General features: G+C 39.7%; 1 protein-coding gene across 1 annotated transcript; it reads right to left on the bottom strand.

Moving 5' to 3' along the window:
- Positions 1 to 472: 472 nt before the first annotated feature.
- Positions 473 to 24,642, bottom strand: TOMM70 (translocase of outer mitochondrial membrane 70). The gene is made up of 12 exons (XM_076349754.1): positions 24,384 to 24,642; positions 15,446 to 15,619; positions 14,046 to 14,172; positions 11,369 to 11,478; positions 9,375 to 9,523; positions 7,989 to 8,196; positions 7,254 to 7,388; positions 5,963 to 6,070; positions 5,232 to 5,348; positions 4,268 to 4,365; positions 3,629 to 3,751; positions 473 to 2,632 (listed from the first exon to the last, which is right to left on the bottom strand). Exons 1-12 carry the CDS (start codon positions 24,633 to 24,635, stop codon positions 2,479 to 2,481), a joined length of 1,755 nt encoding a protein of 584 aa, XP_076205869.1. The 5' UTR covers positions 24,636 to 24,642; the 3' UTR covers positions 473 to 2,478.
- Between the last annotated feature and the right edge of the window lie 122 nt (positions 24,643 to 24,764).

Consider the following 24,764-nt stretch of genomic DNA (forward strand, 5'->3'; position numbering starts at 1 on the left):
TTAATTTTTTTTTAAATAGCAGTAATACTTGTTTCACTTCAGCTCTCGATCCCTACTACAGAAAGCTTTTCTCAAAGTTCACATCCACACCTGGCTTAAAGCAAAACCTCAACTATATCAGACATTAAAAAAAAAAAAAAAAAAAGAAAAGATGCCTTTCACTAAAGGGATCCACCTGCATACACACATTAACAGGGTGTCAGCTACTCAGATTCCCAGCTTTCCTGGCTGGATTTCCTTTCCCCTGTGATCTGCAGCTCTCAAGATCATACCTCTGGGTGATAGAAGCAATCGGAGACAAGACTCATTAATTCCATGTCTCCTCCTCATTTTTTCTTGAAGTGAGAGAAGATGACAGGGAGTCAGTCATTATTAGCTCTTCCTAGATTCAGAGCAACCTCAATAAGCACAGAGAGCACCACTGCAGAGAGTGCTTTCATCAAAACCTGTTCTTATGCATGTCAGAGAGAGATACTTGAAGGTAATATTTATTTTTTCAGTTTACAGGTGATACGTCATTTACAAAAAAAATTACAGACAATGCATCCTTTCAGTGCAGTTTCAAACTAGTTCAAGAACAGGCAAACGTCTGCGATGATTTGGAATGCTAGTATTCAACAGCACATGCTTTTTTCCCTTAATTGATTGGGTGGGGTAAGGAATGGGGTACAGGTAGGGTGAAGAGGAGAAAATGCCAGTGTAAATAAGGCCATGCGAATAAAAACTCCTCAGGAGAACAGGACGCAGTCAGCCTGGCATATTTTTGTTCTCAGGTAATTGACGCAGAGATTGGAAGTTCCAGAAGACATTTGACACTTGCTATGTGCAGCGCCCTTAGAAGCTGCCAGTACTTTCCAACGCCTTCAATTCTACACCAACGCTATGATTTCAGATCACCTACTGAGCTAGCTAAAATAGAATGATTAAGTCTGTATGTCTGCTCTCCACCATTTGAATTCTCAACTGTAGTTGCTGGGAGAAAGGAAGGTCAAGTTGAAAATACAAGCTGCTGCTATATGGTGGCACAACTAGAGAACAAGACAGTTTGACCACAGCATGGTTCAGTTCTTTAAAAGATGAAATACATTAGACAATTCAGCACAAGCAAATCTATGATTTCAGGATGGAAAGCAGCCCAAATTAGTGTATGGTAAATTAAGCTACATCAGTTAAGTATCTGCATGTCCAGCCACATCAATCCAGGGAGAGGCGAGATGGACTGACCAACTTCCATACCGGAAAGATCAACCCAAAGCAAGAGAGCCCTCTGTGAAGTTCCTAGCTAGAAGATGATAGTTTATACTAGTATTTAATAATTTGCCAGTCTCCTGTTTGCAGAACAGTTGCTTCCTTTCTACAGTATTTGTAATCTTGGACAAGACAGGGTCTAAAGAACAAGGAAACCAGTACAGATTCTAAATCCATTATTTGAAGTTTTAGCCTATGCTTTGTTCCTTATCTCACTTAATCCTGCAAAGGGGCAATTACAAGGAGCAGATCAGAACACAGCAGTGTCTAGAGACTGAAGAGAATTTAGACGGTCTTTTAGCTGTTACATTTAAGCAAGAGCGTCAGAGATTTGTACAAAGATTATATGCAAGCATGACCTTACCTTGGCAGCTCTACTCCCAGCAATGCTTTCTGTTCCTCAAAGTCCCTCTGAACCCTCCAGAACAATTTCCTGTGACATTCAAGTAAGGACTGCTGCACAGGAACACGGCCTTTCTTCCAGTAAAACCTACACTGAAGCAGTGTTACCTGGCCTCTTTCCCCTACCGACCTTTTTACTAGCTCTCCTATACAGTATGCTAGGGCTTTCTGGGATGAGGATAAGGACTATCAAATTAATTCCCTAATAGCTGCCACAGGACTATTTCTAAGTAAGTTATGCAGAGGGTGGGAGGGGCTTTAAGGGAAGATTGTGCATGCTTGCATATATTTACAGGGATTCTCTCCACATCTACCGACTTAAAAAACCCCTCTATTATTAAACAGTTTGAAAATTAATTTTTTCCTTTTTGCAAAATTAAAATCAACCCTCAAGGATTAATTGCATATAAAAAAGAAACCTATTTTACAGCACTGACTAGTATTACCTTTAAAATCAACAGGAAAAAACCCCCACATGCTGTAATATTGTTTGATAAAGCAAAAATCGCCCACAACATAATCACCCAAAATGAACCAGTGTGAAGTTTTTATTTGCATGGCCAAAATATCTTCCCTTTGTTCCCCTGCAACTTTACCTTCCCTTAACACGCTTTAAGGTTTTTGCTGCAGAAGGAACAAGATGCAACACTGCATACTTCCTTGAACAACCACTCCCACAACACCTAAACATTTAACAGATGTAGCAAATGACAACACCACGAACGGGAAAAAACTAAGTTCCACCATTCAACATGGTCTGCAACAGCGTCTTTAGGGCTGGCTGAAGTGGGCAACTTCACTTTAGAAGGTCATTTCCTCCTCACTTCTTTACAGTGTTGGTGGTTTCAATCCATACTTCTTTGCAACTTCCGTCTGGGCATAGGCAGCATCACAGAGTGAGTAGAGGTGGGCCATCTCCATTTCAGATTTGGCCAGGTTGATAGCTTTGTTGAACATTTCAATGGCTTTATCCAGATTACCTCTGAAATAACCCAAAATGTAGTCCAATTAAGACTGGCAAAGCAATCTTTTCATCTCTACAGCATCTTTTTTCCTTCAGGACTTACACTCTCCGCTACTAACAGCTTAAAACGACTTCAGGAGGAACCACCACGAGAACTTGCAATGATGATGAGCAAACTGAGAGAAGCTGTTACCAAGCCTAAGCAACTAGGACAGCTGTTAAACAGCCTTTCTCTTGAGAGCCCCCACGGGTGGTAGTGGGGGATAAAACGTTCTCCACAGGCCACCAAGTTTACTACAGAGATAATGCTGGGACAACTAAATGAACTCTCGTCTCCCTTGAAAAGAGTTTGTATACTTAAGAGGAAAACTAGCACAGACAAGAGCTCACATTATTTAAATAGGGAATGCTTGCAAAATTTCTCATGGCAGCAGTTTAATTGTCTGTCCTTTTGATGGCTAGACATGTAAAAAAACAAAAAAGACTCAACTATACTCTCAGCTACACCCCAAACTTTTGCACAACTATAAGACAATGCAGTGTTACAGAATAGTGCATTAAGTCCTTCCTCTTTACTCTGTGAACTTGCAAACTGCGGTCCTGTTGGAATGAAACCCAAATCGTCAGGCTCAGGATCCTCGGTACAAATGGTCCACTAAGATATGTTTGAGGACTACATTAGACACACAGGAAGCCTAGTAATGATTAAGGAAGTTACTTTAAGTGCAGAAGGGATGTACTTAAACATACACAGACTCATCTGCATGTTGTCCAGTAAATATGAAATTGGTGAACACGGGAACTTGTCAGATCATAAAGCAGAATTATGCCATAGAGAAAGGAAGGCTTTACCTAAGAGTTACAGAACAGAAATCAGGACTTCAGGTAAGAGCTGGCCTTGCACAGCACTGGGGAGAAGATCTTAAGAAAGACTTAAGATCCATAAGGAAATCTAAAGGACTACTGTAATTTCAAGAGTAACTAAGAACTGTTAACACTGCAATTCAACATTACCTTTGCACTTCAATCGTTCCCATTGTTTCATATGCAAAATCGCATTTGTTGTCAATTTCAATGGCCTTGCTTATGAGTTCTAACCCTTTGTCTAAATCTTGCTTCCACTGGAGCTGAAGTAAACTAGAAGAGAAAGAAAATTTAGAACAAACTTCACATAGTCCCCTCTCAAAACCCTGACCACATTAAAAAAAAAAAATCCCAAATGTATTTAATTCCTCATGCAGGGTAGACAGTAACTTTGTGGCTTTTAAAAACACGTATGTGAAAGTCACTTTCAATAAACCACGTTACCAGTTTAATGACTCTAAAGAAAGGTAAATTCCTCCCAAGAAGCCTTGTTACAGGTTGTTTTATGAAAGAGAACTTCAGCACAAAGCTGAAATTAAGATAGGGCTAAAGTAAAAGTCAGATATACTTCAAGTAGATACTCAATTAGGAATAAACACTAATTAAACTTCACTGAAACTTATTTACAGTTTAGTCAAGAGAAACTGTAGAAATACATTTAACAGCACTAAGATATTTTCAAAGTTATTTCTCCTGGCTAAACTTCTAAACACAAACATTCAGTTCAGGTTGATTCACCTAAATATGCCAACTGCCCTCGACCAAAAGGATCGCAAACTCAACACATACCCTTTATGAACATATGTAGTGGCATTGTCTGGCTCAAGGTCAATGCATTTATCATACATTTCATCAGCCTTGCCAAACTGCTGCTGATCAGTTAGTGCCTGCATCAAAAGAGAAACCTATATGTGAATACACAACCAAAACATGCATTCTGCACTAGGCTAATTCTAATTAAAACCATACTGACGATGTGAGATTGGATACAGCTCTCTTATCGTAGAGCAGGCCAGGCACATCAGTTACCAGAGTTAAGTTTCAAAACTGAGGCTTTTTAGAAGAAAGCTGCTAGGCTTTAAGTGCACAAATTACTGATCACAGTACCATCGGTAATGGGAGATCCACAAGCAACATGCTAAGTATACTGCAAGTAAAAACCATTCTAAAAGTCTGTACCTGCAAGTCTCAACTTCTTCCTTTTTCAAATATACTTCTTTCAAAAGGAAATGCATCCATATTGCCTACCTACTTAAAATCAGAGCATCTCATGCTTCATACTAGAACCAGCAGTATGTTTTCTTAGAGAAGAAATGACAGCCTCTGTTACAAGTGTACTCTGAACATCTGTACTAAACTCTGCTTGGCCAGTACATGTCATTTGTAGCAGAACAAAACTGTTACCCTAGTTCCACATATTTAACTCCAAATTACCCAGAGAATCCCTGACATCCATCAAGCGAGATGCCACACGCGTGCAGGAATTCAAGGGGAAGTGTATGCCAGACCTCTGTCTCCTAATAACCACCCTTGACTCTAATCACTTATACTCTGCTCCACCAATTCCCCCTCTACTTCCTCTACCCCAGAACACCCATACCCATAAATTCAGGCAGCTTACTAAAGACAGCATGTGTTATCTCGGAACTTACTATCAAAAAAATCTTCATATATTATTTGAAGAAGTGTATGTTATCCAAGATAAAAGGTGCAAGAGAATGCAGCATTTTCTTTAAGAGAGAGAAAAATGTACCTGAGCATAGAGTGCATAGCCTTCAGCACACTTTGGAAATTTTTTTATGACATCTTCAAAGCCTTTCATGGCTACTTGCACAGGCAAAGGATTATTTCCTGTATAAGCTTGGCGATACTATTCAAGAAAAAGGAAAAAAATGAAACAACACACACACAAAAAAAAAGGCTCATCAGACCTCTACCCACTTCCCCAAGAGATGCATGCATCATAACAATTACAAGTTCCAGAAGGTGATGTGCCTGTACATCCTACCAAATCTGTTTTTAGGAACCTACCATGTGTCCAAGTCTCTGGTAGAGTAGACTTGGAGAGGAGAAAGAGTGAAAGAAGGAAGCCATAAGGCCTGAGAGTTGCCAATAGCCTCCCTCTATTTCAAAAGCCTAGAATTCCTCCTTGTTCACACCATGCAAAGCTGTCCTCAGAAGATTCCTGCATGCAGAGGCATTGTACTAGCTTGAAATACTTTGTTTCCAATTTCTTGAAGATAACCATCTTCCACAACATTAAAGCTTTATTTAAATCAATTTTATGTGATACAATTAGAATGAAGATTTGTGTTCATCGACCACAAAACAGAAAAGATGACCTACTGTCTGAACAATGAACGTTTCAAAATGAAAGCAGCAAACCCTACTTTTCCATTAAATTGGAATAAAACAGAGAAACACAGTAAGTTTTCCAGAGCTCTTTAAAAAGAAAAAGCACCCAAACACCAGCCTGTTACCTACCAGAGCAAAACATTTCTGTGCTTGAGCCAAGGCAGAATCGGGTCGCAATCGGATACATTCATCAAAGTCTTCCACAGCCTCTTCAATTTGGTCAAGCAGGATTTTCAGCTAGCCAGAATGAAAGAAAATCCTATTTCTGTATTTAATCTGTGCTTCAGACACTTAAGTGATAATTCAATTAGGGTCAGTTACTCATATCATCTCCAGTTCAGTTTTACAACTGCCTAGAAACCTACAAAACCCATGACTAAAAGTCACTGCCATAAAATAACAAAGCCACCAGAGAAACTTTGGCTTCATACGCAAAAAGGCAATGTCCGTGTGTCGGGATTGAGAATGCTTGCATTTTAGACTGTTGCCATTACTGTTTTAGCATTATGTCCAGTCTCCAAAACTATGCTGTATTTTCTCAAGTCACTTTGCCTCACTGTAGTTAATGCCTGTGGACTATTTGGATGACGAAACATTTTGGCTTTCCCAGCTTGCATTTCAGCTTTTTTTTTTTTTTTTTGACAGTCTCATTCCTCCACAAGAGTGGAGCTCACTTCATCATTCTCTTACTTTACTGTGAAGCTACTGTAAAACACTAATTTTCAATCTGCAGAAAACTTTCATTCCCTTCAATCAACACATAATACCACTCTTATTTCTGAGCACTAAAGAGATCTAATGAATTCATGGAGAGAGGCACTTGATCCGTGGAAGTCTTCCTTACGAATACAACTTAGCATATCTGTATATGGTAGTGTTTCCTTTTTTCTTCCAGCACCTTTTATATTACAGTTCTGTGGAAGCAGGCCTCTCTAGGTCTAGAAATTAGTCAAGGACACAGAAACGTCACAAGCCAGAGAGGGATGAGCTGAACAGATGCAAGTCTAGGCCGCAGTGCTGCAGATGCCGAGCTATCAGGAACACACATGACATCCGCTGTAGCAAACCTTCCTTCTATGCAGATGCTGCTCTGCCGTATCAGGTCCCTTCAGAGAGCAGCTTACATCTGCTGTAAAGGTATATAAGCCCTAGTACTTTTAAGTCAGAGTTCGTATTGATAGAGGGCTGAACCTCTGTCGCTCTGCGTTCTTTCCTATAGCTACAGAAATAATCTGCTTCTGCCTGACCTGAACCTGCAAATTAGACTGTGTGTTTATTCCGCAACAGTTCCAAATTAGGAGTTCATGGTTTTCTGTCACAAACAGTATAAAGTGTCTCCAATGAGGTACTGATCTTTATTTTTCTTTTAGTATATATTGAAATATTCAAGTATTGGGACAAAATCTCTAATGTTTCTTACTTGTCCTCGATGGTGGTAAACATCTGCATTCTGAGGATCAATATCAGCAGCCATGTTGAAGTCTTGAGTGGACAGCACAGGTTGCTGCTGCTGCATATACATACTTCCTCGTTTGATCAAAGCATTAGCTCGGAGCTGTAAAAAAAGTTCAAAGAAGCATTAGCTACTCCAACATTCCTCCAGACTTAAGGCTTTGTTACAATTACACTAAATTTTTCATTTTACTAGTTTCTCCCACTGACAGATTTCATTCATTCTAAGCAGGAATAAATTTCATATTGACTCTAAATGAATCAACTCCCTTGCTTAATTTCCAATATGTCAGCCCACGCTTCCATCTCAGTGGATTTTCAACCCTCCAAAAATCCTTTATAAGACAGGTTCCCTATGCTTACAAATACATCAACATTTTTTGAAGCAATTCAATATGCAAGTACAATTTATGTTTTTCTCTTATCTACGAACTGATTTTTCAGCCTGGATAAGCCTCCAATTCATTCAACTTCCTCTGTTCTTTAGTTTGTACTACTTAGCACAGCTGTGTCAAAAATCAACAAGCCCTTGAAAAAACAGTTTGTCAGGAATAAAAAGACAAAACAGCAAATAAACCAGAACGCTCCCATTAAAGTATCTGAAAACTTGGAAAAACAACTTCTTGAACTATACTGCAAGTTTATCAGCTAACTTCTACATTTTCTCAACCCAAACTGCAATCCAGCTGTGACAGATTCTTACCTTCACATTTGCATCTTCCATGCTGATGACCTGATCTAGGTCTGGTTTGGCAGCATTTGCATTGCCAATAAGTAAGTAGAAAGTAGCTCGCAGAAGCAAAGCTTCTGCCATGTATTTTCCCTTTGCTTCAATTTCTTTTGTGCTTTCACTGATAATTTTGTCATAGTTCTCTTCTTCCATATATTGTTTTGCTCTCAAATAGCCAGAGCTGTAAATGATGTAAGAACAGTTGTATATATACATGCATTCACTGAACACTGCAATTTCAATTCAGATATTTCATTAAATCATAACAAATACTAACTTTTGCTATACTCAGTTACAACACCAGCATAATAAGTAAAGTTACAAATATTCCTGGACGGAGCCATCACAGACTGAAAACAATTTAGACAAAGAATGGCCAAATTACATTGGAAATAAAGAAGAAAAATGGTTTAAAGCTCTTGAACTTGAGCTTCATTTGCCCCTTGAAATTTTTTTCCACATTAAGGACAGCTATAATCTCTGCCTTCAAACAAGAGGGCTAGGATAGAATTCCAGGTCAGAAAAGTGAAATATTAAACCTAGCAATGTGCATTTTATATGTGGAAGAAAGGATTTCACAGCAAAAAATTACAGTAAGTACTGCCTTGTCCTCAGCTAAGCATCTTGGATTCAGTGAATCTGCCTGTAGATCAGGACATTCTATCTTACTTAAAAAAAAAAAAAAAAAAAATCATTAATGCTGTTTGCAATGGTTTCCATACTGACAGCAGTGATATCTTCCAAAAACAAACTGGAAAGCAGCATAGTAAGTTAAAGCACCACTCATGTGGTGCTCAAGCTCCACTCAAAAACAAACAAAAAAACCCCTCAAGCTTTTCTTTGTCAGAACAAACCTCTCATTTATGTGCAATTTGATTCCAGAAAGATAAAACCCTTTCAGCCTCAGTTGCTGTAAATTCATAGTTTTCATTAACAAAGACCCTTTTCCTAGCTCGTCTTCTCCCTTCCAATCCAAAGACTAACTTGCTCTCTTCCTTGGAAACTCTCCTTCAGTATAAAACATTCCTTTCTCCAGAAGCATCATTCAGCACTCTCCAATCCTCCCATCTCCTAAGATTTACTATGATACTGTAGTAAATATTCAGCCTATCTTCCCAATCTCATTGTCCTTCCTCTGTTCAGTGGATCAAAGCCACCTACAGTTTGGAGCTAGCCAGTCAGCTTTCGTAAGACTTTCATTTTTAATACTGATCTCATTTAATAGGCTCACTTCATTACCACAGGACTTCCCATGCCAAGTACTACAAAACCAACAGCAAGTTACACTGAGCAGAATGTCAAAATCCCTGAAAACTTAATTCCAATACCAAACAATTCCCAACTGTACTGTACACTCACTTTTCTTTTACTTCAGAAGCCTCTCCCTCCTTATCCTTATCTTCATCTGATTTCTCACCCTTAAGCAAAGGTTGGGAGATTATATCATCTGTGAAAGAACTGAAGTAGGATTTAATGAACTGTGGTGAGGGCATCAGAGGCTCACGATTCTGAAACAGAGAAATGTAATTTCAAGTCATTAGATGGCAAGATCAGATGGTAAATATGGAAATGGATAAACAAATGTGATTATAAAAAAATTCATTCATGAAAGAATCAATGTATGACTTCGCACTCTCTCATTTGATAGTATGATATTTTTTATTTGACAGTTGGACATTTAGGGATTATTTAAGCTTCAGATCACAACGCAATACCCATCACCAGTAGAAATAAAGTGAAGATACTCAAGAGAGGAGGGAGACGGTATCTTTCTGCACGTGTGGCCAGAAATGAAGACTCTCAGGATATCATAAGACATTGGGTAGATGTACTAAAATAGTATGTGTGCACATAAATTGGGTGAAAAATGCAAGCTGGCAGTTTAAGCATGAGCCTAAATTCAAGTAGATTTTGAACAGCAATTTGCCCTTTTCTCCAACTTGTCCAAGAGAAGCTGCTGTCTATTGTTACAAAGACGACTAATGAGGCAGTATCCTAATTCTACGTGGAGCTTGGCCCAGATACCTCACATTTTACTTGAAGTCCCAGAAGTAACACCTCTCAGGTACAAAATCCTTTCTGCAGCTGAACAATATTTCTTGCTCAAAATGAAGACAGCACACAAGAATTACAATTCAATCTCTCCTGCAAGAAAAGTCTCAATGCACTCTTCTGAATTCCTCTATCAAGTTCTATTGTAATACTGCCTATTTGAAGCACACATATTTTATGATGCTACCACCACCACACTAATAGCACAACTCATTTTTGTTACCTCAACATCACACATTTACGTGAGTTTCTATAGGAAAGAAATTCAGCATCTCAAAACCAATGTGGATTTCAGCACTTCAACCATCGCCACAAAAAACAAGCAAGAATGTTTTAATGACAAGTGAGAATGTTTTAATACCTGTCTCAACCTTTTTGTAAACCTACAGCCACTTAAAATGACTGCTGCCAGCTACCCCTATACTTCCATAGTTGTCTTTTCTGCAGTTTCCAAACATTAACGCAAAGACATCCGAGTGCCAAAATAGAAAAGTACAAGTATTGGCACCTATTTAAAGAAGTGGAACAGAAACAGCCTGCGACTGAATGTCACAAGTAGGAGATGAAGGCGTATTTCTTAAGACAGAATCAGGAAGTCTGACCACTAATAAAAAGATGTGACTTCGCACTGCGTAATTTTTTCTTAAGCAATGCTTTTTTGCTTTTTTTTTTTTTATTTAAAAAACCCCCAACCTTAGAATAGTATTATTTTGCCAGTTTCTAAAACGCGGGAATTCTGCTGTCAACTTAATCTTTCCTACATGAAATTTCTATTTATAAAACCAAGAATAACCTGGGGAAAAAGCCCTCAATCATCATTCTTCTCGTTTTAAGCTATTCATTACATATGGAACCAACATTTTTACACATTTTCAATTACTATTTATAAACCTTCCTATTTCAACACACATACCTAACTCAGCCACCTGATGTGCAACTGAACATTTGGCTACTGCTGTTCCAACATATCCTGTTTCCATTATGTTGCAAGTCCAGAAAAGCCCCATGTAAGGCAGCACACCAACTCAGGTGTCTCCTGAATGTCACAATAAATTTGATTATTAAAAGGAAACAATTGTTAGAAATAGGTCTCTCTTTCCTACTGAGGTTTCAGAAAGTTTGGACAGGTTCTAAAGGAAAACACCGGTACAATAGTAGCTTTGTACAAAACCACTCGTGTCTTACACTTCAGCAGATGAAGACAGTGACTTGCTTACAACAATTGACAGAATGCCAACAATCAACATTTCAACAACCAGTCAGGTGAAATCAGAATTTGTCAGCAATATCACAAGCCCTACCTTGTATTTCTCTTTGGCCTTTTCTTTTCCAAGGAGTTTAAGAACTTTATCTGCTAATAACATACTTTGCTGGTTTTGGAAGGCTTCTAAAATGCAGACTGCAGTGACATCTAGGAAGCAACATACAAAAGTGAGATTAAAGACAAATTCTGGTAGTCACTGGAGTACCCTAACATGTGCCACTATTACAATGAGTCACTATCAAACTAATAAACGTCCACTTCGAGGGTAAAAGCCTCTATTTCCAGTTTGCTGTATTTACCATGTTTTCCAAGATACAAATTTGTATCCAAAATGATCTCCTTGTGATAAAAGGACTTCACGACAATGAATGAAAGAAATTACGTTTATTTTTATGTTCATGTTTTTATCTAGAGACAAACACACTTAGATGAACAGCGAAAATGTATACCTCCAGCAGGGGCTTTCAACATTTTGAAACTTTGGGGATAGTAATTATGTTCATATTATGTTTGCATTAAAAGTGTTAACACAGCTTCTCCTCGGGGACCGGTCCTAATTTTCTACTTTTAAAATTCACACTCAGTCCAATCACATCTCGCTTCGTCCTCAGTTTAAGAAATCTTCCCATATTATATCTCAAATTTTTCTGCTCACCTCTGTGACTTCAGAATGGAGCAAGTTTAAGAGAAATAGCTTGCTGGCCTATTTAAAGTGCTAGCTCATATCATATCACTTTCATTCACACATAGAGCCTCTGCCTGAACCATGCTTTGCAGTGTGAAATACGCTCTTATGGTACATTATCATTATTTCTCTGGATACTCTAGTTAATGTAATACTACCACTGATTTTTCCTATTTAATTTTCACTTAGACATCAGTAAAGATGAACAGAGTTTGGAGTTGAAATTCAAACAGTGTATTGTTTGAATACACTTGAAAAGCAAGTGTCTTACCCTGGAGTTTAAGTATCGTTTCTGTAATTCTACACCCTATAGGTATTATTATGCCATCATTTATACAGAAACTCCCCACAACTCTAGCGTGGCCAAGAAGCACATTGGAGTCCCCGGGAAAACACGCTACACCCAGAAAGAGTGTGCAAGATAGTGTGCAGTAATACTGTACTATACCACCTTGGCAGACACGCTTTGCCCAAAGCAGGCAGCTGTTAACTACTGCCCGGACTTGGCTGAGGCAGCGTCGTCTTCCCAAATTATACTGCCAGGGATCATTGGAGGGTTTTTTTGCTGGTGGTGGTGGTGGGGTGTTTTCGTTTGTTTGGTTTTGCTTTCCTCCTCTACACAAACATATCCTACTTCCTGGGATTTTACCGGCCATACATGGTTGGCAGGTAAAAGCAGTATTGTATTAGAAAACCAGTGTAGTTCAGAAAAAGCAGGTAATTTTCAGATCTGAAAAAACTGCAAGCTAAAAATCAAACACAAATCAAGGTTGAAAATAATTGCTACAAACATTACTGCTACTAACATTAAAAAGGAGTTACATTTAAACGCTACCCTAGTATGGCAGGGACACTTGATCTTTCTTGGGGCTTTTATCATCTGTAAGTTTATCACAACTACGTAAGAGTTAGATTTTATTATAGCACTCTGGGAGTGCAGCTGCTGGTCGATTAATGATCACAAAGGACTACACTAAATGACCTAAGTAGTCCTTTTCTAGTCACTATAGTCTTACAGGGCAGAATGGCATTCTGCCAGCAGATAAATATAGATAAATAAAATTCATCTATTTTTAGACACATCTTATTTACCTTTTAATTTAGCAGACCTAATTCTTAGCTGTTATACGTAATGAAACTAATTTAATTTAAGTTAGATTTGCCAGTCAGAGCACTGCCTTATTTTCTGTTCTTCTTTGATAATGAGCACAGCTGAAAATTTCATTTGCCTTTTAATCTTACATCAGCAGGAATGATTTCAGCTGATGAAATTTAAATGGGTCCTTTGAAACAGTGTCCCTCAGTTCAAAAGTGCCCTCAGACAACACACCTGACCTGTAGTACTCCTTAATTTTCACGGCTTCTCAGTCACATCTTCCTAGCAGTTCAAAATGTATTCTGTTAGGAATAGTATTTGGAAGGATTTGATGTAGTAGTTTCTGGCAAACACATAGTGTTAATATTAAAAAAAGAAAGTTTTTTTAAAATCTGTTCCAATTTTCGTAACAGTTATACATCAGAACCAAATGCTACTGAAGCTGTTTTCCCTTTAATACCTGCCAAATGCATTTAAATGACTGTAATACTCTTGTTTCTGACCACGTATCTCCACCTGCAAAAACACCTTGGTTTCTGTAGTAGTACCGTTTCTCTGAAACAAACAGGGAAGAAAGTTTGTTACTGTATGGAAGTAGAACAACTGTTGTCTGGGTTATCCACTCAGCATGTTACATGAATTCTATTCTAAAACATAGGGAGTTTTCTGGAAAAAGAATACCTTGAGTGGCTGCAGTAATATCAATTTCTCAGCAGGTATTTCAGATCTAAGTGGATGACAGCTTGAAAAACGGGAAAAGGTTTCTTCTTACAAGAGAAGAAAATGTATTTGCAGTAGCTATGAATGGTTTTAAATAAATAATTCTGTATTACTGTAGTTACAGAAGTAAAAACAAAACATTCCCAGAAGTTATCCTCTCCAAAGTGCCTGAGCTAATTCCACTTCTAAGTATACACATCAAGAGATGCTCACCTTCTAAACATTCCTTCTTATTGTCTAGCTTCTCATGAGCTTTTGCGCGTCTGAAGAGAGCTTTTACATATTTAGGATTAAGCTCAACAGCCTTTGTGCAGTCTTGTGCCACTTCTGTCCATTTTTGCTGTGGGTAGAAAACAACACAATGAGAGAGGCCCTACTCAGCTGCATTATATTAGCTTTCCACTACCAACTCCAGGGTCATGCCCACCTAACAGTAGCTGCAGTTCCCAGGGCTCTGGTTCTACCTGCTTGCTTCTATTTCTGCAAGTTTCTCAGTGAGAAACCGCCAGGCACCACTGGAAGCCACCTGCACCAGAAAAGCCACAAAACAGAAAAGGAATTCCTACAGAAAAATGAAACCAGACAGTTGTACAAAGCATATGGGAGAAGATATGAGTTGATGTGAAGATGCTTGCAGGAGGTAACATGGGGACTGAAAGACAGGTACAAAACAAATAGAAGAAAAAAGGTGAAAACATAATGAAAACCAATAAAAAAGTTTAACAAAGTGCTAAAATGCTGCTTTTTTTTAATTTGTTATTTCAATTTAGTACGCTGTGTTACTACAAAGGGATGATCAATGATTATGTAGAGGTAGAGCTGGTCAAGGGTATTAAGAACTAAAAATCCATTTATCTGAAAAATTGATTATCAAAACAGGCTTTTCTAATAACTGAAAAAGAGGAACCACATACATTTGGGATTAATTATGGCATGAATTAGTGATAAGTAGTATTTGATTAGACAAGAACTGTTTTATCTCTCCTCTAACTCTCAGGACTAGATTTCTCTAATTGCACAGTCTCTTACTTGATACTTCAGACTGTACAAGGCCAATTTTTCCACTCCTTTATACAGCTCACCAACTTGATCTCATAAGCAAATCTATTGATACCATAATAAACAACGCTGGTTGACTTCTAAAACTAGTATCAAGTATACTCAGCTATCAAGTAAATGTTACTTCCACATGTTCAAGATTTAGGTCTTGGGCTTTAGTAGGATTTCTGTGATTTTTATGTTTAATTTTTGAAGCAGCATCCTTCCAAAATATTTGACCTTTCACCTAACAGTTAAAGAAACACTTTAGTAGAGAGAAGCAAAATTAACTTATAAGCAAGAAAATTGTTCCAGAGGATAAGAAATTAAAACCTCGTCTTACAAGAAAGGGACACATAAGAATTACATAAGATAGACTGAGAAGAGTTAACAGAAAGTAATTTTATTTCTATGTGGAAAAGTATGACGAGCTAGTGAAAAACAGCTGCAAGCAATGGCATCTTTGTGAAGGCAGCAGATACCACCTGGGATCTTTCAGTGGACGAAAGTGACAAAATACACAGTTTTTAATGCAACTTTTTAAAATAAACACATAATTATCTTCAATTTCTTACCAGTTGTTCATAGGCAGCAGCTCTATTTTGATAGAAGGTAGAAAGATCAAGGTTTTTCTCAGGAGGGCACATGCTGATAGCCTCAGTATAACACTGAATAGCTTGCTCATATTTTCCTGCTTTAAAGTATTTGTTTCCTTTGTTCTTGGCTGCTTGGGCTCTATCAAGAGGACTCTGAAAAAGAAAGTGATAGGTCAGTTCAAGTAAGAAAAGCATCACCGCACGCAAGCTATGCACTTAAGGGCTGATCTTCAAAGATATAAAATGGATCTGAGTGGTAAACTCTAGCCTAGACTTCTGAAAACCTCACTCCTTCCGTTTCCTGGAAAAACACAACAGATTTTCTTTTGCAAGCATATCAGATAGGAGACAGAAGATTCACTACAATGGTATTAAACAATGCAGTGATTTCTCTTTGGAAAGCTAAACAGGTTTTAATCTTACGTGACTGGTGATCAGAAGAACCAATGAGATACATTACTTCTCCAAAGACTAAACATGTCGAGACAACAGAGCCCTCAAAGCAATTCAAATAGGAAAAGTTTCCTACTGAAATACATATAGCCTATAAGACCAGAGCTGACTCAGCAGACTATGAATTAAATATGGAAAACACTTTGTGGGAAGACCTACTGAGCAAGAAGAATAAAACCTGTAGGGAAAACAAAGCTGTTTTGCCTTCCATACACTAGACAAATTAACTAACTTTACAGCTAACTCCTCTACAGCTTCACACAACCTGCTTCATCCAACTGCTAATACAAAGTGCTGGGCCATCACAGTCTGTCATTCTTAGCAGAGGATGGAAAACTTTCCTAACTGGCCTGCGACCTTGCTAAATGAATCTTTACATTCTGCACCGCCTGTTGATCACTGGCATTTCTGCAGAAACCAACATTGCTACCTGTAACCCCTAGGATTTACAGATCAGTTATCAAATGTTGTGGTTTATAAGGAATCAGATGTAAAAAGCCTCTTCATCTCTTGGGTATGGCCCACATTCAAGAAATACAGAGCTGCAAAGGATCCTAACATTCACCTTCTGGATTTCTGCTCCTCTCTCGCAGCCTAGCTTCAAGGATCAACATTTTGGGGCAGTTCAGGCTAACCTGCCAGACCAAAATGAACAGAGATATGAGCACACATGCCATCCTACCAACCTCTCTGAGGAGGGAAAGAGTACAAACTGGGGGCAGTAATGCCTTAAACAATAGCTTCAGGATTCACTACATATCACACGTACTGAAAAGATCATCTAGGATTTGCTGGCAATTGTAAATGCTGCTCTTTGACCATACTTCTGCCTCCTCTCCCCCCTCGTCCACCACCAGCGTCAAACTACACCCAGATCACTGTAAGACAAACTTGAAAGCATCTTTGCATTTCATCAGCTTGTTTCCCTGAATGTCTGTTCATTTCATGCCAGTCTGATCATTGTTAGCATCTAAATGATGTTTAAAACTGAAAACCTGAAGGGAGCCCAGGAGTTGCTGTACAACCCCTCTTTTAAGGCCTGGTTTCCAAACATAGCATGAGAGAACCAGATAATGGGTGCCAGCCTTAGTTCCTACATAAAAATAGGCATCCAAATAGAACAAAAGTATCCTACAGGCACTCTCCTGAGGAGAGACTTCAGTGAAACCACATAAGGGAGAGAATTTCTTAAATATCCCTACTGCCAGAAAAGCTCTTCTCTCACATGTCACCAATCACTGGGATTATAGGAAATCAATCTGCACCATCTCCACTTTTCACAGAACAAGATAATCTGCATGGCTTTTAGATTTTTGGGTTTTAATGATTTAATCTTTTATCAATTTGAATTTTACTTCACCCCTCTTCGTACACTGGGTGTAACTCTGTGGATACACAAACCAGAATTAGAGTGCAAATATTTTTACTGAGAGACAAGTAACTGTGTATTTGAGAAGTCATTTCTTTAAAACTCAACCCCAGTTTGAAAAGGTTACATTTACTTCAAGTATGTCCTAAGTTTAGCTCCCAATACAACAACGTTTCTCTTGTAACTAAGGAAAGGGTTATGCATATGCAGCAGGCAAACTTAAATGCATGAAAGTCAGCTTGAATTTTTCCTTCTGCATTTCTACAGCAAACCACATTAGAAATGCCTTTGTGAAATAATCTACAAAATTCAGCGCTGTTCCAATTTACTTGGTACCAAAAAGAACAACACAGGATGTGGGCCATGTTGTAACATTCAGACCTGTGTTCCCAGAATGAAAATTATTTAAAACTGCAGAGATTAAGCCTACACTACAACTAGATTACTACTTTATGATCACTGCCAATTCCTTTAGCCCAGGGATCTATTACCCCAATATGCGCCTCAGGCTGACCAGTCTGTCCACTCCATCCTATGCACTTTGACAGCCCTGCTCCGCAGTCCCTGCATAAAGACACAAGCTACAGATGAGGACTACTGGATAATATCCAACTGCAATGGCTGCTCCAGTGTCAGGTGTGGGATAGGAATTGTAACTGGAAGCAAGAGATCTGTAGTTCTGGGGCTGTCACTGGTGCTCTGCTGGTTCTTGGGAAGCATGAAGTCTTCAGACAAGCCTAAGTGCATGCAACAGCGACCAAAAACTTTAGAGAGTATGGGCATGATGCCACAGAAAAACCCATTAAAATTAGTAACAGTGTTATCAGGGTAAGCTTTGAATAACAGTAGTAGGACCACAGACCACATAACCAACTGTACAGAAAAGAATCATCGAATAGATGCTAACTCCATGGTTACTCTCTGCCCCACTCATTGCACTATGCAAGAAATTTGGGGGTAGGGAGTCAGGAGTTAGAGCATAACATGCTATCATGTAATAAAGTCAGCAATAATGCCCATGTCAAGAAAGAAATCAACTTTTTTTTTTGTTTATGCTGCCTTAAGAGCTAGGAGTCTAGTTTAAATGGTTTCTCTCTGCAACCTTAGTCACACTATTCTGCTGTAGTCCTCAGTATGCATGCAATACACCGTTGAATTGAATGGCTGCCATTTTAAACGCAAAGGCTGATAACAGCTCTGTATCATCAATAAGCCTATTCTGATAAGGATTTAGATGAAAAAAATAAGAGTTGCTTAGCATCTCATACCCATGAAAAATGGATTCCACACAGACTGTATGGAAATTGTGCATTAAAAATAACAAAATGGTGTATCTATGTCTTGAAGCCCAAATGGTGATAAACCACAATGCCAAGTTTTACACTCTTTTTAAAAATAATGATCCTGCTGAGATTTATTTTCTTAGCAACCATGAAACTCTTACCACAGAAAACATAGCAGAAAATAGTGGATTAGTTTACAGCTTTGGTATACAACTGACCAACTTATGGAACAAACAAAAACAAAAATACAGCTTTTATTTTAATTTTATGAAATTTTTAAGAATATTCATAACCTTTTTTTTTTTAAAAAAAGCTTAATATTTTCTGTTTAAGTTACATATTCAACTTAACTAACTGCAGTATAACCTGATGAAGCCAAAACCACTAAAAAGCTAAATCTCATGAGTCTCTTCTTTTGCTCTAGTATGTTTTGTTGTTGGGCGTTTCTTTTGTGGGTTTGTTTGGTTTTTTTTTTAAAGGTATAAAGAACTCATGTCACATTATATGCTGCAATACCTTTTCATAATAGCACAAATAAGAATATGAAAATTAATTCTTAACATAACATCAGTTTTTGAAAGAGTTTGTCAAGCCTTAGATTTAACCCTGACAAAATTTTTAAGCTGCTGCTTCTCAGCTCTCCAGTCCTTCTCAATTGCTACATTGAAGACATACAGGAATAAGAAACTGATTATGCAAGCAAACTTCATGTACCTCGTGCACAAGTAATCAAAAAACCTCACACCTTCTTCTTCCATTTTCTTGCAAATGTAATAATTCTAGACATTGTTTTCCAATTTCACTGCTTCTCCTCACCTGACCCACTGCCATTCTATGTGGTGCACTGGACACTTTTTGTCCTTAAGGTGAAGGTCCATAGAGAGCCAGAAAAACTCTCACAGTTTGTCAACTTCTGGTCAAAGAATCTGTGCCACAAGCAAAACAGCTCAATAAAATGAATGGAAGTTCATAATCAATTATCTGGCAAGGCAGTATAAACAAATAGCTCAGAAGTTATCTGCAGTGATAAAAAATAACATCTCAGTACTTAGGACCGCTTTCAGCAACTGTTCACTAACAAGTCTTAAAACAGAGTTTAAGCCAAAGGACACTTGTGTATTTGAGAAGCACTCAGTTATCTAGGTAACTAAACAAGCAGATTGCTAACTGTCTAAAGACTAGGCAGCACTGACAAAAATTTCTTAGCTGTTACTTTAACCCCAGCATATGTGCCCTCCTCACAAAATATTCAGAAACTGCATGCAAACAGCAGCAACTTAACAGCAACAGACTGCCAGCCACAAGAATAATAAAGCTTAGTAATCCCCAGCAATGCCAATATGGTTAAACTAGCAGTTCAGAACTTTATATATTTGAGGGAGATTGTTTTTTAAAGCAGAACAAGAAATTTGCTGCCAGCCAATGATGACAGCAATTCACAACAGAAGCACGAGCAGCGAGTTTCAGCATTTTCTTTTGATTGAAAAGGATTTGCATGAGCCCTTGCCTGACAGATGACATGGAGGGGGACTACTGTTTCAGCCATCTTAATTCATCAACTTGCAAAAAAAGCCCTGGTCTAGACCTCTTTTTTCCCCTCCAAGTGAGAGGACCATCTTGATGAGATCAGGTACCAAAAAAAAAAAAAAAAAAAAGTGTTGTTTTCCGAATACCTATCTTTCCTCTTTTTTTGACTAATGTTCATCTCGAGTCTTATCTCAGACCTATACTGAAAGGCATTAACCAAATATAAATGGTTTTAAGACTCTCCTTAGCACTAAAACCACTATGAGAAAAAGTATGTCCACGTGAGCTTGAGATGTAAATTCAGAGCACAAGCAAGGATGTATTATAGTTAGAAATAATTAAGCTCAAGTTTACAGTACAATTTGTCAGCGTTCTCCATCAGTCACCTTCCTTTTAAATGAGTTTGTCATTCACGCCTACCACGAATAAGCGAGCTGCACATGAGCTGCCAAGAGTCTAACAATTGTTCTACTGCTATTATACACACGTTTGTTTTCTACACCTGTCCACTATAGCTGGCATGAAACATAGAAGACTTACAGTAGATCGATAGTGAGATTTATTAGGCAACAGGTGCACAGTACAACAGAAATGACTTTTTACATACTTTGCTTAGATCAATTCAGAGTAAGTATCAACATAAGTATAATCTAGACAAAGGGGTTTAGGGGTTTAATTCGTTCATATGCTGATCTAATGTCACAGCAGTGGGATAGGCAACATTCAGCAATTGCTATTAAAATAGGTACTGGAAAGAAGCCCTACTAGTTGGCTGTCGATCCCAATATGTGGCATCACACAAGCCAAGGAGTTTGGCCATGTTCACCCACCACTGCATTCAAGGACTATATCCAGCTCAGAGGAAAATGTGCAAAGACAGTGAACTGCTGCGGACCCAAATGGCTTTGTTTGCAACACACAATGCCACACGGCTGACTAAACAATTCAAGAATCTCTACTCAATGCTTCCTCACATACCAAAAACACAGGGCTGGCCTACGAACTTGCTGAAAGAGTTAAGGGGCAAGATTTGGACTATCGCAGACTTGCAAAAGGAAGTGATTTCAATGTAAGGAGAAAAAAAATACTGAAGCAACCAACACGTTACCTCACTGACTAACCACTGCTCGCTCCCGTCAGACAAGGAGGGTATAAACTTGCTAAGAAGTTATCATGGAATAAGTAAAAAAACATGAATCAACTGGGTATCAATTAATGCAATAAATGCAAAGCAATTTACTTCTCCAACTTGTTTAAGTTATGCAACATTCACTACAAACTAAGAGAGCATGTAAAAAGCAACTGCTGTTACTGAGTAACTAACACACACTCCATCTAAATTATAAGAAACAGTGACAACTTCTATAAAGAACAGATGCAATTTGACTTCCTGACTTTTGAGTAATCCATAGATGCAGTTTTATCATCGGCACTTAACTGGTCCAATAACACCAGTTTACTGTTCTGTTGAGGAGCTGTGCTTACAGGAGAAGGAATCTCAAAAGTAGTTCAGCTTTTCCCAATATAGCACCTATGCTAAGGGCTTCTGCCAACACGTCAGTCACAGATCACACACTTGGCCAGTGCATCTATGCCAGGAGAATCCTCTAGTACAGACACAGCCTGGGGAAAAAATGTGAGGCCTCTGCAGCGAGTAAAAGAAAAGCTTGAACTACATGCAAAATAGTAAGAAGTCTGAATAAAGAACAATTAAGATTTTAGACCCTACATATTTTCAAAGAACAAACAAAAAAATTCAAGGTTGTGTCTTCAGAAACAGGGAACAGAGCATGAAAGGGATACAAAAGCTGATTTAATGAAATGTACAAAAAAGTCTGAGTCCTAAGTTACATTTATGAGTAAAAGAATAGTTACCTGACACACACATACACACAGCTGTTGGTAGCACATTCATTATTGACCTATGTGTTTTCTAGAAGACTTCCCTCTTGTGTTTAGAGTGTGCAATGAATTACTGGCTCTTATTCACTGTACAGATTTGTATTTGAAATCTGACTGAGCTTCAAAAAAATACCCCACCGCATTAGAGCAGACCAATAAAATGCAGATAGTTAACAAGTAAAGCATCTGTAATGGTTGTATTTTCAATCAAGGGTCTTATCAATAATAGCCATAACTAATAAAATATGGGTGGAAACACGAAATCTACATGGCATCACCACTTTGGATATAAGGAACAGGAAGGCAACACTCCCCACACACATAAAGCAGTCAAGGGAACCTGCAGCCACATTAATTTTCCTTCTGCAGCCATATTTTGACCAGCTAGACAATTATTTCATGTAATCAGGCAAATCTGATACCTTCTTCTACAGGTTTCCTAAGTAATAGGTCTCATCTCTTCACAGTATAAGCAATGACACTCTTCAAGGAACCCTGGATCATACCACTCAACCATATACTTATTCTTAGATGCATAAAGTCTTCCAGTAATTTAATTTGTGGAGCAATCTGAAAGAGCTAGACACACAATATTTTAAATCAAGTGCTATATGTGTTATATGTTTTAAGTGCTTGCTTCAAGTACAACTACAGAATGACTACAAACCACCTGATAGTATACACTGCAATTCAGAAATACAATCAAGAAAGCCAGAGTTCACATACTAACAGCAAAGTCACTGCAGGTACACGAAGGTCACGAGTAGCCTGCACACCAGAGCTCACACATAGCAAGCACACTGCCGTTAATATGCCAGATGCTGCTTGCAGCCACAAGCCAAAGTTACCACAGTAAACATAGTCTGAATTTGTCCTCTGTACACTACTTGCTCAGTACTCTTGCCCATGAAGTAACAAATCACTGCATTCAAGTAACTGCCTCCAGGTCCAGCATAGGTTTTGCAGCTCACTACGCTTCCAGGAATGCCTGAGGGTACCTATGATTCACTACCTATGGAAGTTGCCATCCTCGTCGCCACTCCCATGTGTTCCTGCCACTGCCTGCCCACTCACATAACACTAATCTTCATCACTGAAATGCTCAAGGTTAAAACCGACCTTTTCCAATCTCAGGAAGTTAATTTTTTTTCTCTCCTGATCATTTCAGACAGGAAGTTTAAATGGTGGTCTGACAGTTCAGAGCATTTCGGGTGGTACACAAGAATGGGAGAAGAAAATGCAGGAATATCGCAATGGGATTTTCTTATCAAAGCCAATCAGTTTGCCAAATCCACCACTTCAAACACGCTTGTCAATTGTAACCTCACCTCAGTAATATAACATGACCATCACGATACAGCTGATGTATGTGTTTCTGCAGATGTGCAGAAAGTGCATCTTAAGGCATTTTTCCACATACAGACATACAAGAGAATCAGATCTGAACGGGACTCTGATTTTCCATGTTGTCCTTCAATTTTTATATAGATCGTTTTATCTGAAAATTCTCAGAATGGTAATTTACAACAGGATAAATATAAGTCTCGAAAGCATATCTGTTTAGGCAAACGCTACTCTGAAGTCTCAGTTGCTTGAACTTTTGTATTTTCATGGGAAATACTTCATTTTAAAAAGATTTTGATTTTGTTTTCTTTCCACTCTGCTGTATCCAGCATCTCAGACTAATACACAGTGGATCACAGATTTCCTTTTCAAAATGCTATTCCTGGAAGCAACTTATTCGTAGCTATTCTACGCCTCCGAAGCAGAAGGACATTCACCCAACAGCAGCACGTTGTCAGATCCATACTCACCCGGTTAATGTGTACTTCACGACAAGATGCATTCAATAACACACTTTTCCAAGTACCAGGACTGGAACAAATACACGCAGTCTGAGCAAAGTACTACTAACCGCAGCAAGATGAGCGAAAAGCCGTGAACGTTAACGCCCAGATACGAGCACCCCGCGGTTACACGGGCCGACCTCCAGGTATTTCACGCCGAGCATGAGGATGCCACCCGAGCGCACCCGCTGCAGCGTGGCTCCATCCCCTCACGCGCGTCCTCCGGGGTCGGGACGGGGACTTTGACAACCGCTTTTCGGACCGGGCCAGCGGCCTGCCCGGTCCTGTCTCCCGCAGACCAGAGGCCGGGCATCCCCCCCTCCCCGCTCCAGGCGGCTGAACACCCGCCGCCAACCCCCCCCCGCGGCCCGAGCCTACGAACTCAGGCCCCGACACCCCATGCCCGGCGGGGACAAGCCCCGACCCTGCCGTTAAAAGCGGCGCTTCCCCCCTCCCACAGCAGCGGGGACTAACGGCCGCCGCGCGCGCGGGGCGGGGAGAGGGGTCCGCGCCAACCGCCGCCGGCGCGCGCTCACCATCTCCTCGTGGCCGGGCCCATCGGGCTGCCCGCCGCCGCAGGGCCCGGGGCTCGCCCGCCCCTCGGGGGTCTTCCGCTCGCTCGCGCCCTTGCCGCCGCGGCGGGCCGCCCGCCGCCCCCACAGGTAGAGCGCGCCGGCGCCCAGCAGAATCGGCGCCCCCAGCACCAACGCCAGCTGCCAGCGGGACAGCCCCGTGCCGCCGCCGCCGCCGCCGCCGCCCGCCGCCTCCACGGGCTTCGAGGCGGCCATGACGCGCTCACACCGCCGCCCGGGGGGAGGGGAGGGAAGGGGTCACCGGACACCCGGGGCACGCCGGGAGGGCATGGGTCGTGCAAGCACTTCCGTCCGCCGCACCGCCCGGCCCGGCCCCGCCACCTG

This window comes from Aptenodytes patagonicus, chromosome 1 (assembly GCF_965638725.1).
Source record: "Aptenodytes patagonicus chromosome 1, bAptPat1.pri.cur, whole genome shotgun sequence".
Classification (NCBI taxonomy): Eukaryota; Metazoa; Chordata; class Aves; order Sphenisciformes; family Spheniscidae; genus Aptenodytes; species Aptenodytes patagonicus.

Excerpts from the sequence above, each read along its gene's own strand:
- TOMM70 (XM_076349754.1), bottom strand. The coding sequence starts at position 24,635 with ATGGCCGCCTCGAAGCCCGTGGAGGCGGCGGGCGGCGGCGGCGGCGGC. Across the intron at positions 14,173-15,445 it reads CTGCTGCCTATGAACAACTG|CAAAAATGGACAGAAGTGGC; the intron begins GTAAGAAATTGA and ends TTCTACCCACAG. Across the intron at positions 8,197-9,374 it reads GCTTCTGAAGTAAAAGAAAA|CTCTGGCTATTTGAGAGCAA; the intron begins GTGAGTGTACAG and ends CATCATTTACAG.